The sequence below is a fragment of the Dama dama genome, chromosome 14 (assembly GCF_033118175.1).
Source record: "Dama dama isolate Ldn47 chromosome 14, ASM3311817v1, whole genome shotgun sequence".
Taxonomy (NCBI): Eukaryota; Metazoa; Chordata; class Mammalia; order Artiodactyla; family Cervidae; genus Dama; species Dama dama.
In genome coordinates this window covers 27,305,480-27,323,010 of record NC_083694.1, presented here as the reverse complement: position 1 = coordinate 27,323,010, position 17,531 = coordinate 27,305,480, and the positions used below count along the sequence as shown (strand labels likewise).

The 17,531-nt window shown below is 58.4% G+C and overlaps 1 protein-coding gene across 1 annotated transcript in view; it reads left to right on the top strand.

Annotated features, from left to right (window-relative positions):
• Nucleotides 1-12,972, top strand: part of ITPKB (inositol-trisphosphate 3-kinase B) — a 104,149-nt gene extending 91,177 nt beyond the window's left edge. The window contains exons 4-8 of the mRNA XM_061160170.1: nt 62-275; nt 4,845-5,049; nt 7,126-7,227; nt 8,798-8,869; nt 9,722-12,972. Coding sequence (XP_061016153.1) covers nt 62-275; nt 4,845-5,049; nt 7,126-7,227; nt 8,798-8,869; nt 9,722-9,937 — 809 coding nt within the window. The 3' untranslated portion in view covers nt 9,938-12,972. The remainder of the gene's footprint in view (nt 1-61; nt 276-4,844; nt 5,050-7,125; nt 7,228-8,797; nt 8,870-9,721) is intronic.
• Nucleotides 12,973-17,531: the final 4,559 nt, after the last annotated feature.

Sequence of the window (17,531 nt, the reverse complement as noted above, 5' to 3'; positions counted from 1 at the left end):
GAGGTCAGGGCGGGGAGGGCCCGGGCCAGAGACCCAGGGTCTCCTCCACCTCGCTCCGCAGGGAGCTTCAAGGCGGCTGCCAACGGCAGGATCCTGAAGAAGCACTGCGAGTCGGAGCAGCGTTGCCTGGACAGGCTGATGGGCGATGTGCTGAAGCCCTTCGTGCCTGCCTACCACGGGGACGTGGTCAAGGACGGGGAGCGCTACAACCAGATGGACGACCTGCTGGCTGACTTCGACTCGCCGTGTGTGATGGACTGCAAGATGGGCGTCAGGTGAGCCAGGCTTCTGGGACGGGGCCCGCCCGCTCCTCGGCACCCAGCTGGCCGGGCAGCAGATCCTGGGCACGGCGGCGCTCAGGGATCCCAGGAGGCGGAGGCTTTCTGGGTGGTCCCTGAGGCCTCGTGTGCGAGGAGGGGCCAGGGGTCTGGGTGGACCCCAACCCCGGTCATTTTGCATATGTGCGGAGGGGACAGGGAGGCTGGCTCTGCCCAGGACGACCCCTTTCCTTCTCCAGGGAGCCAGGGGCCGAGGGGACCTGGAGGAGTGCGGAGCCTCCCCACGGAGAGGGCTGCCTGTTTGGTCAGGCGGGATTGCTGGGGCGAGCAGGGGGGCGGCTTCCTGTTACACGGGCTACAAGAGGGGCGACGGGAGGGAGGCTCTTCTTATCCCATTCTCCCGCCCCGCCCCCCGACAGCAGGCACCAGCTTGCTGCCTTCTGGACTGGGGCTGGTGGTGGCCCCAGTCTGGCAGCTGCGTGTTCCCGGGTCAGGGGCAGGACACATGGCCAGATGTGTATGTGGGCAGCCTGTGTGTGGAATTGGGGCCCCCCACCCCACCCCAGACTCTGCCCAGACAGGACCCAGGAGGGAAGGAGACAGGAGGAGTGGGCTGGAGGAGACAGGGTGGTGAGCAGAGCCCAGAGGGCCTGAGACCCGGCCGCCGTCCCCGCTTTGCTGGTCGGGTTTTCTCATCTCTCAGACTCTGACCATCTCACCTCAGGAGTCACAGGGTAACTCCTTCTCCCCAGCAGGGCAGCGGGTGGGGAAGTCCCCGCAGGCCTCGGAGAGCCGCCCCGCTGCAGGTGCCGAGAGGAGGCGGCCAGACGCCGGCTCCTCCATCCCACCCGCTGCCCGCTGGGGAGACCAGGCTCCCAGCCGCAGAGCTCACAGCTGGAGCCTGTGTTTGCTTTGGATGGTTTAAGCAGTTTTATTTCTTAAAAGAGGAGATTGAGAAAGAGGAGTGTGTGTGAGAGTGTGTGCATGCGTGCGTGTGTGTGTCCGTACAGGAGAGAAGCAGGCAGGCTGGTCAGTTTTCTTTCCCTCTTCATTCCTCCTGGGAGTTGTGTCATAAAATCAGACCCTGCAAGCTGGCCCGCTGTGTCCCCTTGGCATTGCCCCGAGGGCAGGGACGAAGGGGTGGGTAAGTATAGGTCCCAGTCTTTGCTCTGGCACTGTCCCCAGCCTTCTCCTCCCTCCATCCAGGGGTCTCACCATCTCCAGCCCACCAGGGAGGAGACAGAACGTCCCTCCAGCCACCACTTGGCCACTGCTCTTCCATCCCACCCGCTGTACAGTCAGACTACGGCCAAAAAAAGTACACCCCGTGGGAAGAATGCCTGGCCAGTCAGTTCCGAAAGGCTGCCGGTGTGCCCGTCTTGTTCCCTGGCAGGCTGGGGGGACAGGAGCCTCCCCTCTCACCAAGGCTGCCCCTTCCCCCTGCCACCTGGAGCCTCTGTCCCATTGTACCCAGGGCTCTCGGGAGCCCCCAGCAGGGCTGAGACACAGTTAGCTCAGTCCTGGGCAGAGCTTGGAGACTGAAAGTGTGGGCAAGTGAGGGCCTGAGTGGAGGGAAAGGGATAAGTCTCCCCCAAACCAGTCCCCCTCCAGCCCCACCTTCCCTGTCTCCTGGGTCCTGAGCGTGGAGGGCCCTTCTGTGCTCCGAGTGTTGGGGACTTCTTCCAGCCGTCCTGGCAGATGGGCCTCAGGCCAGTCTGGGGCAGGAGGCCTCGGCCACCAGTGGCTTAAGGGACTCACCAGGGCCACGAAGCCAGACAGACACACCGCCCACCTCTGCAGCCGGCCTCTGACTGCCAGTCTAGCCTGGGCTGCAGCTTGGCCCTTCCCAGGGGCTCTGTGGTTGTCAGAGGGAGGAGACCGGAGCCGGGGCCACCACAGACCCTGCATCCCAAGCAGGAGGGGTTGAGATTCGTCACAGACTCGTCACTGTGGTGGAAGGGCTGGTCAGCAGACTGAGCCTCAGCCACAGTGGGGCCTGAGGAGAGGGTGATGGAGGCACCTGTGGTGTCCTAACGAGGGGCATTCTTGGGACCCCGGTTCCACAAGGACATCAGCCCGCTTTGCTCTAGGGAGTTTTCTTCGATTTAACCTGTAACTCTGTGTCTAGAGAATCAGGAGTGTCTTCCTGACGTTCGGGCCAGGGGCTGGCAGGCAGAGACCGAGCTGCCTTAGCACCTCTGCCCTTGTGGAAGCAGGTTGGGGAGGGTGGTGAGCATGGGTGGCTTTGGTGTGTCACCTGTTGGCTCCCCATGAACCAGCTGCCTTCCTAAGAGGCGCCCTCCCTCTGTTTCATCTTGTGACTTTGCCCCTGGGCCTCTGCTCCTCCTCCACATGATATGGAGGCGTGACGTTCCCACAGGGGTGGACGAGGTGGGCTGGGCAAGTGTCAGGACACCTCCCAGTGGACCCCTGACCCCACCATCCAGCTCGTGACCCTTGTAGGCATCTGCCCAGCCCCTTTCCTCCCTGAAAGGTGAGCAACTCTGCCCAAACTGAGCTACGCGGGCCCCTTTTTGGAGAAAGCCCCATGTGGAGAGGGATTTGACATTGAGGCTTGCTTCCTGTTTAAGGAGCTACTGAGAAACCTTTGCAGAAGTGCATCCACCCACCCGCCCTGCAGGCCTCTGCAGTGCACTCAGGAGCATTGGGATGGCAGCCACTTCCACACCACACACACAAATACGCACACGGGCCAGCATGACGCAAGTCCACGCAGAAGCCGCCTGCCCACAGCCTCTGCCCTGAAGCTGTCATCATCACTGACCTGGCTCTGCACACGGTGGTGTTTGTGTACACGGGCGTACATATAGTGGTGTGTGCATGTATGTGTGTGTGTGTATAGACAACACAACCAAGGCAGACCGCCTCCTTCTGGTCATCATTCCCTGTGCTGTGCTGCGCTTAGTCGCTCAGTCGTGTCCGACTTTCTGCGACCCCATGGACTGTAGCCCGCCAGGCTCCTCCGTGCATGGGATTCTCCAGGCAAGAATTCTGGAGTGGATTGCCATGCTCTCCTCCAGGGGATCTTCCCACCCCAGGGATCAAACCCAGGTCTCCCACATTGCAGTGACTTCTTTACCGTCTGAGCCACCTGGGAAGCCCAAGAATACTAGAGTGGGTAGCCCATCCCTTCTCCAGAGGAACTTCCTGACCCAAGAATCGAACCGGGCTCTCCTGCATTGCAGGCGGGTTCTTTACCAGCGGAGCTACCTAGGAAGCCCTCATCACTCCCTGGAAGGTCCTAAATGACCAGGCCCAAGTTCACACCCAAAGATTTGCTTTTTTCTTGTTAAGAGTTGGTCCAGTGGTTCTGGAAACTTTTTAATAGATGTAGATTTGACTAGTGTGTTCTGAGTCCCACACTGGCCGGTTGGAGGTGTGGTGGGTGTCAGTGGAGCAAAGCCCCTGGGGACAGATGGCAGGTGGAAGCCAGGCCGGTTGTCACAGGCCACTGTGTGGGCAATGCCCACCCACACCGGCCCGGGGAGAAAACTTCCGTCTACTTAACTGACGCTGCAGATTTCTGTATCAGGAAGGGTCACAGACAGCTGCTGAACTCATTGTCGGGGGTGATGGGGAGTTTGAAATAGTAGCAGGGAGGAGGGTGGGCGTCTGATATGCAGCAGGGGAGTTGACTCACCCCGTTGGCCCTGGGGTGTACAGCAGGGGGGTGACTCACCCCATTGGCCCTGGGGGTCAGGGAGGCAGCCTGGGGCCAGGAATTCAGTGCCAGGCTGCTCAGAGTCTGTACTGTCCCTGCTTCTGTAACGTCCGCTGATTTCTAGGGAACCCCTGCCAGTTGGGCCTGCAGGCTCCGCCCCCCCCCCCACGCCGCCCTGCCCCCAACACCTGTGCAGAGGGCGCGGCGGCAAACAGTTTGTTTGACTGCATCTTCTCGAGGCCTGGTATCCGAGAGGCAGGAAGAGCCCAGCATGTCTCTTCTGTAGCAAAAGGAGCCCCGAGGCTCCCCTCTCCTCCCCTCCATCATGCTTCTCCCTCCAGCACTGTGGCTCCTTCAGAGACCGCCTTCTGGCCTGGCCTTTTTACTCAAGAAGGTGTTCTCTCTTCAGAGAGAGCCCTCAGGAGCACCAGGGAGATGGGCAGGGTAGAGGGACAGAACATGCTCCCAGACCCACACAGGTGCTGGCTTCCGAAGCCCTCGCTTCTTGGGAGCGTCCCAGGCAGCCATGGGGGGCGGGGAGGCTGGGCCCTGAATGGACCTGCCCTCAGCCCCCTCCCCATCCTCCCCCCAGCAGGACGAGCTCCCAAGCTGCCCTGGCTCCTCCTCCCCTGCTGGTCCTGTGAGCTTCCCCGAGAAGGAAGAGCTCCTTGGGCTTTGTCAGGCCTTCCCAGTGGTCTCAGAATAAAGTTGCCCCCATTAGGCAAGGCTGCCCTGGTCTCTGTAAAGAGCCAGGCCCAGCCCAACCCAACGTGTGCCCGCCCTGGGTGAGCCTGGCTTGGCCAAGCTGACTGCAGCCCTCGGGCAAGGCGCCAGTGGGCCTCGGTCCAGCCAGTGGCCCTCATGAGGCCTCCCTTCCCTCGCAGGACCTACCTGGAGGAAGAGCTCACCAAGGCCCGGAAGAAGCCCAGCCTCCGGAAGGACATGTACCAGAAGATGATTGAGGTGGACCCAGAGGCCCCGACCGAGGAGGAGAAAGCCCAGCGGGCCGTGACCAAGCCGCGGTACATGCAGTGGAGGGAAACCATCAGCTCCACGGCCACCCTCGGGTTCAGGATCGAGGGCATCAAGGTGAGGACGGCCAGGTGGGGCCTGAAGCTGCCTGAGCCGCCCAGCTCCTGGATGGGAAAGGACTGGGTCCTTGGATTCCACCAACATTCACCCCAGGGGTCCTTCAGAGGCTGTAAGATTCCTCCCAGTATAGACCAGGGCATGGGCAGCCAGCCCCAGGGGCAGACGTTTGGGGAGATTGGCCTACTCCTTGATCTGAGTCCGGGTAGGATGGCCATGGAGGGGGCTGGGGCCTTGGAGCAGGGGTAGCTTCTAGCCCTGCCCAGCAGTAAGCTCTCTGCCAATGACCCTGCCTTCAGTCTAGACCATGCCCAGCACTGAGTACCCACCCAGGAGGCCCCTGCCTGGATGCCAGGGCTGACAGCTGGCTCATTCTGCCCAGGGTCCCAAAAGGAGGACTTAGAGTGAGATGCCGGCAAGGGAGGGAGCCTGCTAGCTGCTTTGACATCCGAGTCGTCTGCCCAGGTGGGCAGGACTAGGCACTGCTCCATCCGAGTCACCAAACACCTCTGGGGAGCCTGCACCGAGGCCACCCCCCAACTTCCGAGCCACCTCATTCTCCTTTCTTTCCCCTTCACTCATCTGAGTAGGGCCTGAGAATGCTTTCCCCAGACCCCGGCTCCTAGACACTGCCCTTACTGTTGGATCTGGCGGTCAGCTCAGACGTGCGTTTCGCCTCAAGCAGCATGGTGTGAGGTGCTGGCGCCTCGGTCTCAGGCAGCCATCCCTCTCAGTGGAGGACAGTCCCTGAGCGTTCTTGGGTATCTCTGCTCTGTCCATTCTTGGCTCATGTTGGCCAGCCCTTGCCCAGAGTAGGGCATGAATCCCGAGCAAGTGAAACCAGGGCAGCTTCCTTGCAGATGGCATTGGGTGGAAGTTTCTGCTGGGCAGTGGCCCCCGGGACAGCTGCTTTACGAGCTGAGAAAGCCGCTTGCCCCTCCCCTGTCTTCTGAAAGCAGCTTTTGCTGTGTTCTGCGTCCAGTGTTGTTATATGCACATCCTCTCCCTCTCAGCACTCCTTTTCCTTTCTGAATCTGTCTGAGGCAGTCTGCTTTCCCCTTCACCTCTCTCTATCTCAAGCTGGATCTTCTGGTCTCTGTTGTCCAGCTGTTTGGGAGCAGCCCACAGCCCGTCTTCTCGGGCTCTGAGAGAAGCCAGCTGCCTTCACCAGCTCTCCACCAGCCTCTCCCCTCCCTTAGTCCAGGAGAGGGCCCCCGCAGAGACCCTCTGTGGGGTGGGGAAGGCCCAGCCCACAGCTCTCTCACGCTGCCCAGGGTCCTGCCCGTTCTTGCAGAGGGAGCCACAGTGCCTTAAGCTCAGCTCCCGGGGTGCACAGACCCACGTCTGGGGGCTCCTAGGAGAGCCATCAGAGATCACGCTTTGATCTTAAAGAACAGATTTCCTTATGGAGGTGCTAAATAAGCCCCACGTGTTGCCTGGTCTGCCTGGAACAGACTTAGCACCGGGCTCAGAAAATGGACCCATTTTGTGTGCTGGGCGGGGCTGGGAGCCGGGTGGGCTGTTAAACCTCAGCTCTCAGGGAACCTAAGTCAGATACCTGTAATTACAAAGGGAATCTGAACGTGGGGCAAGGGGCGCCTCTCTCCTGTGGTGAGCAAGGGCGTCCCTGGGCAGCAGGGACCTTCTGGCACCCCGGTTCCAGGATCCGGGCCTCTAGGGGTAGCGGAGGCCCGTGCAGCTCCTTCAGAACCCCGCTGCTCACACTCGGGATCCTCAGGACGGGCAGCTGTCATGGCCTTGCTCCCCCACCTTGGCCCAGGCGCCCCTCAGGCCTCCAGGCCTTCCTAATGCTCTTCCTCTGCCTGAGACGCGGGTGCCATCCGCTCCTTCTCCTCAGCCAGGGCCCAGGCCAGGCGCCCTCTGCTGTGCGTCCGATTAACCACCCCGTGCCCGGTCAGTCCGGCGCCTGCCTCCTGGTGCTGCACGCGGGCACCTCACTGCCTGGGGGTCAGTTTGGGGCTCCTGGCTCTGAAGCACGGGGTGGGGGAATGAGTGCAGTGCCCACCTGTGGGCTGTCTGCTGACCTGCCTCCCGGGTGGGTGTCGTTCTCCTCAGAAAGAAGATGGCTCTGTGAACCGGGACTTCAAGAAGACCAAAACGAGGGAGCAGGTGATTGAGGCCTTCAGAGAATTCACTAAAGGAAACCCAAACATCCTGGTGAGTCAGGTGCCCCCCGCAAAGGGGGGCACGGCCCTCTCTGGGGGTTCTTGCCCAGCCCAACACTGACCCGTGGTACCCATGCAGAAAACCCTGGCCTCAAACTTCTGCTTGGAAGGTGGAGAGGGAGGTGATGTGGTTGTCAGCCTGTCGGCGGGTGAACATGTGCTCGTTTTTTCCCTTTGCCAGAAATTCAGCTCCCCAAAACGTCTCCATCCCCTTCAGAGCAGTCCTTTCCAACGCTGTGTTCCTCTAGCCTCCCCCCTGCCCCCTGCCCACTGTCTGCCAAGTATTACGCCAAGTGCTCACCACACCCTCACAGTAGCCGCCTGCAGCGGCTCGGCATCCTTGTCCCCATTTTACAGATGAGGAGACTGAGTGGTCAAGGGCACGCAGCTAGGAAAGCGGGGGAGCTGGGGCTCACAGCCAGTGGGCCGGCAGCCTGCTGGTCCCTGCACTTCTAGGCCTGGCCAGCCCTCCACCAGGCTGAGACGGAGTGACGGAAGTGTGCGGGGGTTGGGGCTGAGGTGTCACATTGCCCTCCCCTGCAAGAACTGACGGGCTCTCTGCGCCTGGAGGTGTGGGTGGCAGAAGTTCGTGACAGATGACTTCATTTGCTGTAGGCAGGCTGGACAGATGCTCTGAGCACTGGGATCATGTGAGATAGGGCATGTTGAGCCCCCACACCCCAATTACAGGGCACCCTGTGACTGTCAAGGACTTGACTACACCAGGGAGGTGGGCCCTGGATCCCGCTTGAGAGGTGCCCTCTCCTGCACGGGCTCCCCAGGACTGCTGAACTAGAGGGCTGGACCCAGACAGCCCTTCTCCAAGGAGACTCGGCACCAGCTGGTACTGGGGAGTCTCCCTCTCGCCTTTTCCAGCCGAGAGACTTTGGCCTGTGGTAAGAGCTGAGGCTTCAGGCGTGGGACAGGTGCCCTAGCTCAGCAGAGCTGCTACAGAGTGCACGGTGCCTGCGCCTGGACAAGAGGGGTTTATTGCTGGCACTGAGCCCCAGGCTGGCGCTGCTCCACATGGGCGTCGAGGGGACCCTAAGTGCTTGTGTGCAATGGGCTTTCTTTCTTGCAGCCCCCCAGGAGGGTGGACACCCCAGGGCCAGCACAGCTCTGCGGAGAAGCCACTGGAAGAGGGATTTGTGGCTTTGGCTCTTTTATGCTGTTCTTTTCAAAAGTTCAGGGCACTTAAGTTTGTGTCAGGAAGTTCGCACCATGGCAACCGGGCTCTCTGGGTGCTGCCTCCACACTGCTGGCATTCCAGAATAGACTTAACCCCTGTGCGAGGGGCGTCTGGAGCTGACTCCCCTCCACCCCGGCACCTCCTGTCACGAGGCAGTGTGGAGTAGAGGGAGCGTGGGATCAGGGCCCCAGCTGCCCTGCCCTCATGGCGCCTCAGTTTCTTCATTTCTAGATGAGGAGGTTGAAATAATCAGAGTGTGAGGACCCTCTCATGCTGACGTCAGCGACTCTTAACGGACTAAATGACACCTAGCCACCACACCCCCCGCCCCACCCCGATATATTTAAAAATCTGGGCATCTTTCTGTTCCCAGATTGCCTACCGGGACCGGCTGAAGGACATCCGGGCCACCCTGGAAATCTCTCCCTTCTTCAAGTGCCACGAGGTAGGTGTCAGGCGTTTGTCCCCAGGGGCGGAGACCTGTGCTCTGTGTGGTGGGCCATGACCTCGGGGCACACCTGCCTGAGTTGTGGGCCTGCCCCCCGTGCCAGCAGACCTGCTCCCGAAGCCCGGGGGCCGTCTTTAGGCTGACTGCAGCCGGGTCAGGCCCCTCACTCCATGCAGGAACCACACTGCAGCCATCTGCCAGGGTCCCCGGGACGGCCACGAGGACTGTGAGCTGTGGTCCCATCGCCCTCTCCTCCCTCTCCCTCCCGGCCACGGGGGCTCCTCCGTTCTGAGTGGCTGTGGCAGACTTGTGTCTCCCACACCTGAGGCCCCCTGAGCCTCTGGAGTAGCTAAGTAGCCCTCCACCACCACCCCGAGATCTTCAGGAAGGGCAGGCAGGTCTCAGGGTACCACTCCAGAGCAGGGCTCCTGCCTTCCTCTGCGGGCAGAGGGCAGCACGCAAGGAGCCTGAGAGAGAGAGGATTTGGGGGTTGACAGCAGTACCCAGAGGGGCTCATAAGACCCTGACTTGCTGGGGAGCCCAGGCCCACGTGCGAACATGCACACACACGCACAGGGCCTGCCACCCTGGACATTCCTTCCTGGCTCTGTTCACACTGGGTGGTCGTGTTCTGGATCCCGTGTACTCTGCCCTGGGCATGGCCACCCTCCTGGGCTCTGCTGCCCAGGAGAGAATGGGGGAATGGAGCCGTGGGCTCTGGGCCTCACCTGAGTGTAGCTCTGCCCACTTCACACTGAGGTCTCTGGCTTTCCCAAGCCTGGTCTGCAGCAGGGGGAGGTCAGGGCGGGGCCTGGCCCTTCCCGGTCTCATCTCCCTGCTCCCCTCCAGGTCATCGGCAGCTCCCTCCTCTTCATCCACGACAAGAAGGAACAGGCCAAGGTGTGGATGATCGACTTTGGGAAAACCACGCCCCTGCCCGAGGGCCAGACCCTGCAGCACGACGTCCCGTGGCAGGAAGGGAACCGGGAGGACGGTTACCTCTCGGGCCTGAACAACCTCATCGACATCCTGACGGAAATGTGCCCCAGTGCCCCGCTCGCCTGAGGTCACCCTCCGCCCCGCCTCACCACCGCCCTGGCCTCTTTGCCCCCTTGCTTTCCTTCTCCTTCTGAATTTTCCCTTCACTCCCCCGCTGGGTGGAAGCCCCAGCACTGACCCTCCTGATCGATCGGCACTACAAGACACTTTGTAGAAGAGATGAGATTTTCTAGTTACTTCCTTATTGAAGGGCTTGGAGCTGGGGTTTCCACTTTCTTTGTCAGTAGGGTCTCCTACTAGCAGAGAAATGCCCAAACCCAGGCTTGGCTGCCTGCTGGGAGGCCAGTAGGGTCTAGAGCTGGAGGGAGGCTCAGGCAGCCATGGGGTTCCTGGCTCCAGAGGGGACCCTAGCAGAAGAGCCCCCCCCAGCCTCTGGGCCCCGTTACCTGTGGGGGCCTGCTGCCCCCTGGTGGCTGGTGCCTGTGATGGCACTGTTAGGTGTAGCCCGCTTCTGCCTTACCCTTTTGGGGATGGGTCCACTGTTTCTCTGGACGTGGCGACCTGCTGCCAGGCTTTCTGGTATTTGGGGCACAAAACTACTGGGAACAGAATGTCGGCCATGAATAAAAGATGCTCTGTTTATCAGCCGAGGGACTCCCAGAGATGCCCTGGTGGCCTTTGTAGGTCTGCCAAAGCAGGGACCCCTCCCATTGGGTATTGAAACGCCCCAGCACTGGGATAGACCCAGGATCCAAAGGTCCCAGATCCCACTTGACTGTGCTCTCTGACATTGACCTTCCCGGGAGGGCGCAGGCAGGAGCTTTGTTCTTCCTTCTGTGGTCTTGGCATGAATTCAGGGGGACACTCTGCAAACCTGAGCTTTCAGAGATGTCCCCTGACCCCCGGGGCCTTCCATCTGTGCCTCCCACCTGTGTCTCCCACTTCCCCCCTCACTTTGAGAGGTCCTGAGGGCTGGATGGCAGCGGGCCAGGGCCCAGGCAGCGTCAAGGGGAGAAAGAACCTGCAGAGGACACTCCTCTCCTGTCCTCTCACCTCCCCACTTCCTAGTGCCAGCTGGTCCCCCTGATGCACACCTGGGTCTCTCATGAAACCCAGACTGCCCAGCAGTTAGGGGGCAGAGCCTCGGGCCAGTGCTGAGCAAGGAGGAAGCAGGACATTGGCTCACTGGCATCATTTTCCCCCTGAAATACTCTTAGTAGCCTGGAGGGCTTAGACCCATTTCCCAAATGTGGTGGGGGCAACTTCCGGAATATGTGGAAGGTGCCAGGCATCTCTTCCTGGGGTTTCTAGGTTGCTTGAAGATTCATAGGGTTAGGGTTAGGGCTGTAAGCCTTATTTTAGTTGTAAAGCAAGTAGGTGTGTATTATTGAGAAGGATGTAGATCTCACATGACTTTTAAAGAACAAAACTCCAGCTCTGTGGCCATTTGGTGCTGTGCCCCAGGTGCTCACCTATGCTGCAGGAGGTTGGGCCCATTGCTCTGCAGGGAGATGCTCCGGGGACATGTGGAGTGGATGTGTCCCCAGGTGTGTGTGCCTGGAGGACCAGTCCACAGGGAGGGCTTCCTGGGCTGCCCCCTGCCACCCCAGGGTCTCTGGGGGAACTGTCAACTTGCCCGCATGACTTACATTTCCCTTTTCATCCTGGGTGAGTGACAGTTGGTGGGGGTGGAGGGTGGGACACACGAGGATGTGTAAGTACAGATTTTAAAAAAGGAAATCACTTTTCAACTTCCTGGCTCTTGTTCAAAACAGCAGTGAGCTCCAGTGTGGGCTGACTTGCTAAAGGTCACACCCCCGCCTGGCTGAGCACTGGAGAGCTCGTGACACCACGTGACCCTAGAAGGCAGAAGCGCCAAAGTCAGCTTGGGGTCTGGGAGCTGTGGTCAGCTGGGTCAGAAGGCACCCCGGGGGTCTGTGCTGCAACTGTCTGGGGTGGGGGGGGGCCTGGGACGTCATGAATTCAGATGTAAAGCGCCACTAGGGGCTGGCCGAGTTACCCTCATTCTATCTAAGAAAAAAAGTTTGCTAAAGCAAAATAATGCCATGAACAAAAATTACAGGGGACCAGCTTAGCCAATTGAAGAGAACAAACTTTCCGAGCACTTTAAGCAGACACCAGTTGTTTGCAAACAACGTGCTAATATACAACTGATTTGTTCATTAAAGGTGCCCCAGAGGGCCTCCTCTTGGCAATTCTTTGCTTTGGGTTACAAGCATATATGTGAATGGTAGAAAGTGGTATCTCTGTGGGGTTATTCTATTACTTAGGGGTTTGAGGGTTTTGTATTTCCCATGCTAGTTGTCCTGCACACCTCCTCTCTCGCACTCCATTCTCCCCGCTGTCCCCCACTCTTCCGTTGTCCAAGTGGGATGGATGGATCCTGGAATGGGATTCAGGCAGTCTGGAAACCTCCCCCAGCCAGCCCGGTCCAGGCCGGGACCCCCTGGGTCCTGGCCCTGCAGGTGTCAGGAGGGAGGGATGAGGTGTGCACACCTGCACGCAAGTGAGTGGGTGGCCCTGTGGGGCCCCGGGGCTCCTGGGGCTCAGCACTGCTCAGCAGTGGAGGGGGGTTCTCAACTGCTTGTCCCAAATGTGCTTTTAGTGTCATGTAAGAGGTTTTTAAGTTATATTTATTTTGTGGGTTTTTCAATTGCACAAAACACTAAGTCTGAGAGGCTGGATGCTACTTCTCCTTAAAGCTCTGCCTTCTTTCTGAGCGCCTTTTCCCACCCAGTGGAAAGAGCCCGGGTGTAGCCGTGGCCACCGTCCCCCTCCCCTCCCCACTCCCTATGGACTCTTTCCACCGTTAGCTGTATTTAGCTTTGAGTTTCTCTGCGTCTGGTCAACCCCCGTGTGTATATAACCCAGGCCCTTGCTTGGGAAGAGGCGAGGTGCTCACCCCCTGCCAGTGCCTTTTTCTGGAGAAGACGACTCCCCCGGGTGTTCTCCTTCCCTCTGCACCCCTCTCTTAGCCACACCTTTGGAGAAAAGTGAGCTGTTACAGACCCCCGCACCGTGCCTGTCACACAGACTTCACACGCTCTGTACCTTCCTGAATAAAGGCCCTGGAGACCATGGTGCTGGGTGCTGTGTGTGCTGTCCTTCCCTCCCCACGTCCTTGAGGGGTGTCTGCGGGCGGGGGCAAGGGCATCTTTGTAAGTTGGAGGATCCAGTGGGGCTTCATTCTGACGAAGAAGCAGAAAACACACCTCCTCCTCAGGCTTTGCTCCCCGGGGAACCTCAGCAGCGATGCCACCCTTTAGCTCTTGACTCCCATGTTAACTCCTCGGAAAAGTCTCTGAACCCCTGGCTAAAGCAAGCGTACCCCAGCCACACTCATCTTCCGCACGCTGCGCAGTGCTCCAGACCGTCTACAGGACTTGGGGTCTGTCTCCTCCATTCCGAGAGTGGAGACTTGACCTGTTAATGACGTTTTGCAGGGCCAGACACAGGGCAGGTGCTCGGGCAATGTTGATGGGGTCCCTGAGCACCCCCAGTAACCATGGCTGTCGGGCACACAGATGCCCCTCCTTGGGCAGGAGAAGAGCTGCTCCCAACTGGCATGGATTACCTGGCCTCCACCCTCTCCTGCCTTCTTGTCTGTGCCTCTTTCAGCCATCCGTTCTCAGTGTCTTTCTCTAGATTTTGCCGTTGCCAATAATTGCCCGGTAGAGGCACTCATGGAGAATACTCCAGTGTTCTTGCCTGGGAAGTCCCATGGACAGAGAGGAGCCTGGCTGGCTCTAGTCCATGGGGTTGCAAAGAGTTGGACACGACTGAGAGACTAAAGAACAACGAAGGCCCTCAACAAGCACTTTCTGGGACGGATGAGTGTTACTCCCTCTCCTCACCGTCATCACCCCTCCCCCCACCAGGCTTTGCGATCACTCCCAACCCATATGCAGCTCCTGTGGCCGTGAAACCCTGGCCTTTTGTGTCCACCTGGTCTCCCTACTCAGCCTCCTGTGTCTCCTGCATAGACTGATGGAGACATTGCTACAACCCACCAGAGGTGCTATCTCTACCCTCTGCCTGGGACCTGGGCCACCCACTCGACCGGGGCTCCTCTCCAGCTCTGCAGTCAGGGGACCAGGAGCATCCAGGCCTTCTCAGCTTCTGCACTCCTCATCCTGCTGACTTGGAGTGGACCCTGCATGTCCCCTAGAGGCTTGGGCCACAGAGAAAGGACCAGACCCCAGGCCGTGGGGACACTCTTAGACGAGCATGGGTACCACAGGGTACATGTGCCCCTGGATGGGGAATAGCCATCCTCTGACTCAGTTAATGGGATCTTGGGTCTTTCTGCCTGCTTCAGACAAACTTCAGTGGCCAAGGTGGCCGGTCAAACCCTGCCTGCCCTGGGGAAGGAGAGTTAGCACGTGAACCAGTGGAGCTCAGGGACCCTGCTGCCTACAGGTCACACACTTCGTAGGTGGAGACAGGATGAGGCGGCAGGGGGGTGGCGGGGGTCACTCCAGTGCCTCAGAAGGGTTTGACCTTGGCGCAGTGGGTAAATGCGGATCCTTCCAGAACTAAGTCAGCTCATGTACCTCGGCCAGTCACAGGGGCCTGCCCCTGCTCACCTTCCACCCGCACTCCACTCCACCGGAACAAAGCGGGAGAGCCCTGGGCACAGACATGGCCTGGTGGGCAAGCTGATATCACCACCCCACCCTGAGGTTCTGCTTCCTAAGGGGGACCAGCTGTCGGGGACCTGTGTGGTGGGGAACTGGAAGGTCAGTCACCCTGCCACTTCCCAGAACCACTTGTGATACCAGCTGCCTTGGCTGGCTTCCCTGAAACACAGACGCCAAGGTAAAGGCTGATGTGCTAACACTTCATTGGGAAGAGTAGTCCCTGAGGGCAAAGGTGGGGGTGGGGTAATCAAGGCAGGAATGAGGGCAACTGAACAGGAGGGAAGCTTACAGAGGCCTTCACACTAGGGTCAGGGGTCGGTCCTAGGGGGCAGGGAGGAATGGACATTCCCACTGGTTATCCGTGTGCATCTCTGGAGTGACATTCCAGCTCCTTCAACAACCTGAGCACAGGTGCCCGTGCTGGGTCAGCGCTGGGTAGGAGTGGGAGGCGGGGGACGTTGTGGCTCTTGGACTGTGGGGGGGCAACACAGGACTTTGCTGGGTTGCTCCAGTTTCTGGGGTGCTGTGGGAACTAAGTATGGTGAGGAGCTTTTTTTCCATAGACACCAGCAGGGCAGCTCCCATCTGATAGTTCTCTCTTCTTTCTCTTGCATTTCCCTGACTGAGGGACTTACCCCCACACCCAGCTGGGCAGGAAGCTGGACATGTCAAACCGCCCTGCAGGTGTTCCAGGTCTGGGGAGGCGAGAGAGGTTGAAAAGAACAGAGCTCTCTGAGAGTCTACAGAGGACCGGCTGGAGAGTTTTCAGCTGTCTGGACAACATGGAGGCTGTCTCTGCCCCAGGGGCCAGCAGGACACCTCCTTGAGATAGTATGAGGCCCAGCGGTTAGGGGAAGTCCTTGGTGGGTGTGGGCAGAAGGTACAGGGAACCCTCTACCTGCCCCCTAAGCAGATGTGGCCTGCTTAGCCAAGGGACCTCTCTTCCCACATCTGACATGGCCCTGGGGTCTCCCCAAGAATGCCACTGAAATCAGGGGACTCCTGTGGCTTAACACAGTGGCTTTTCACCTTTTGAGGATCATGGATGCCTGAGATAATCTAGAGCAGTGGACTCTTAATGTTTTTGGCACCAGGGACCAGTTTTTGTGGAAGACAATTTTTCCAGGGACTTGGGGTGCGGTTGGACTTCGGGGGTGGTGTTTCAGGATGATTCAAGTGCGCTGCTTTATTGTGCACTTTAATCTAATGCCGCCACTGATCTAACAGGAGGTAAGGGTCTATGGCCCAGAGGTTAGGGACTCCTGATCTAGAGGGAGCTATGGACCCTCTTCTCAGAAAAATGTCCATAAGCAAACGCACAGACAAATTTATATATGAATGCAGGGACTTCTACACTCCACAAAGCCCCTTGAAAAATTCTCAGATAGTATGTGGGCCCTGGCTTAAGAACTCTTGCATTGTAATTGCCCTTCCCAACAATACATCATGGACATGTATCCCACCCCTCCCCTCACTGCAAGGACGTCTCTGCATGGGAGACTTGCCCAGCCTCTGTACCCCCTCCATCCTCTCCTCTAACCAGGCGACCTTCTAAACAGGCGTCATCTTAGAACTGCAGCCCATCTGTCTCTAAGCAGAGCTTTATGGGAAACAGCCATGCCCATTTCTTCATGTACTGCATATGGCTGCTTTCGTACCAAACAGCAGAGTTGAGTAGTTGCCAGAGACTGAACAGCTGCAAAACCTAAAATATTTACTATCTGGCCCTTCACCAAAATGTCCTCCAACGCTTGTGGTGAAAAATTGCTACCTGTCAGGCGCCATATCAGGTGACTTAAGGCTACATAAAAACTTATAAAAACTTCACAAAATGGGCTTTGTTAACCCCATTTTGTACACAAGAGGCACAGAGAGGGTGGATAACTTACCTAAGGTCATGCAGTTGAATCAGCCTTTGAACTAAAGCTCTAGATCTTTCCATGACCCTACATGACTGAGCCTCCCAAGCAGCCACGTTTGTCCCCACACTGGCTGCATCACAGGATTGCTGGGATGGCTTGTTGTCAAGCCGTGAGTCCTGGTTTCGGTGACTATAAACCTGACCAGGCCCTGGGGATGTTCATCCCAAGCATTGCTTCTCCTAGAGGGTGGGTGCTGAGCTGCAGAGCCCCCAAGACCAAGAGGCTGCACCTGGTCTCCAGCCAGCCTTGAGGGGTTGGCGGGGGGACCCTGGATCAGGAGCTGTCTGATGAAGCACTGTTTGTTCTAGACTCGAAGTGACCCTTCAGGGAAGTGCAGCCTATGCAGCACCATGACATCACTGCTCGGCCCACCCCACCCCAGCAGCCTGTGCAGGGCCAAGGGCATGTGCTGGCTCACAGCGGGTCTTTCCGCAGAAAAACAGAAAATGCATCCTAACTTTTGAAAACACCAGGACACCGCTCATGTGTCATTTTTTTCTCTTTACTGTGATGGCTTTGGCCCGCTCCTGGCTTCAGCGTGACACACGGAGGCCTGAGATGATATATTCAGCCAAGAAATCAGGGAGGGAGTGGAAAGTGCTGAGTGAGAAGAGGGCTTTCACACTTTAGCAAAAGGTGAGGGCTTGAGGTTATCTTTTTCTAATGAGAAAATAACTAGCTTGAAATAATACCAACAACAATGATAACATAAGAAAGGGAAGGGCTTCCCTGCGTAGGTGCCTGTCTCAAAACATAACCCAAAGCCATACACTGGGCAGCTTCAACAACAGGAGTTTATCCAAGTTCTGGAAGTCCTGGATGAAGGTCTGGCAGGGACTGGTTTCTGGGGTGAGCTCTCTTCCTGGCTTGCAGACAGCTGCCTTCTCTCTGTGTCCTCACCCGAGCAGCGGGTGGGGAGGAGTCAGCTCTTGTGTCTCTTTCTCATCTTCTAAAGGCACCAACCCTATCTGATGAGGTCCCCACCATTATGACCTCACATAACCTTTATCAGGTCCTCACAGGCCCCATTTCCAAATACAGTCACATTGGGGGTTAGGGCTTCAGCATATAAATGGG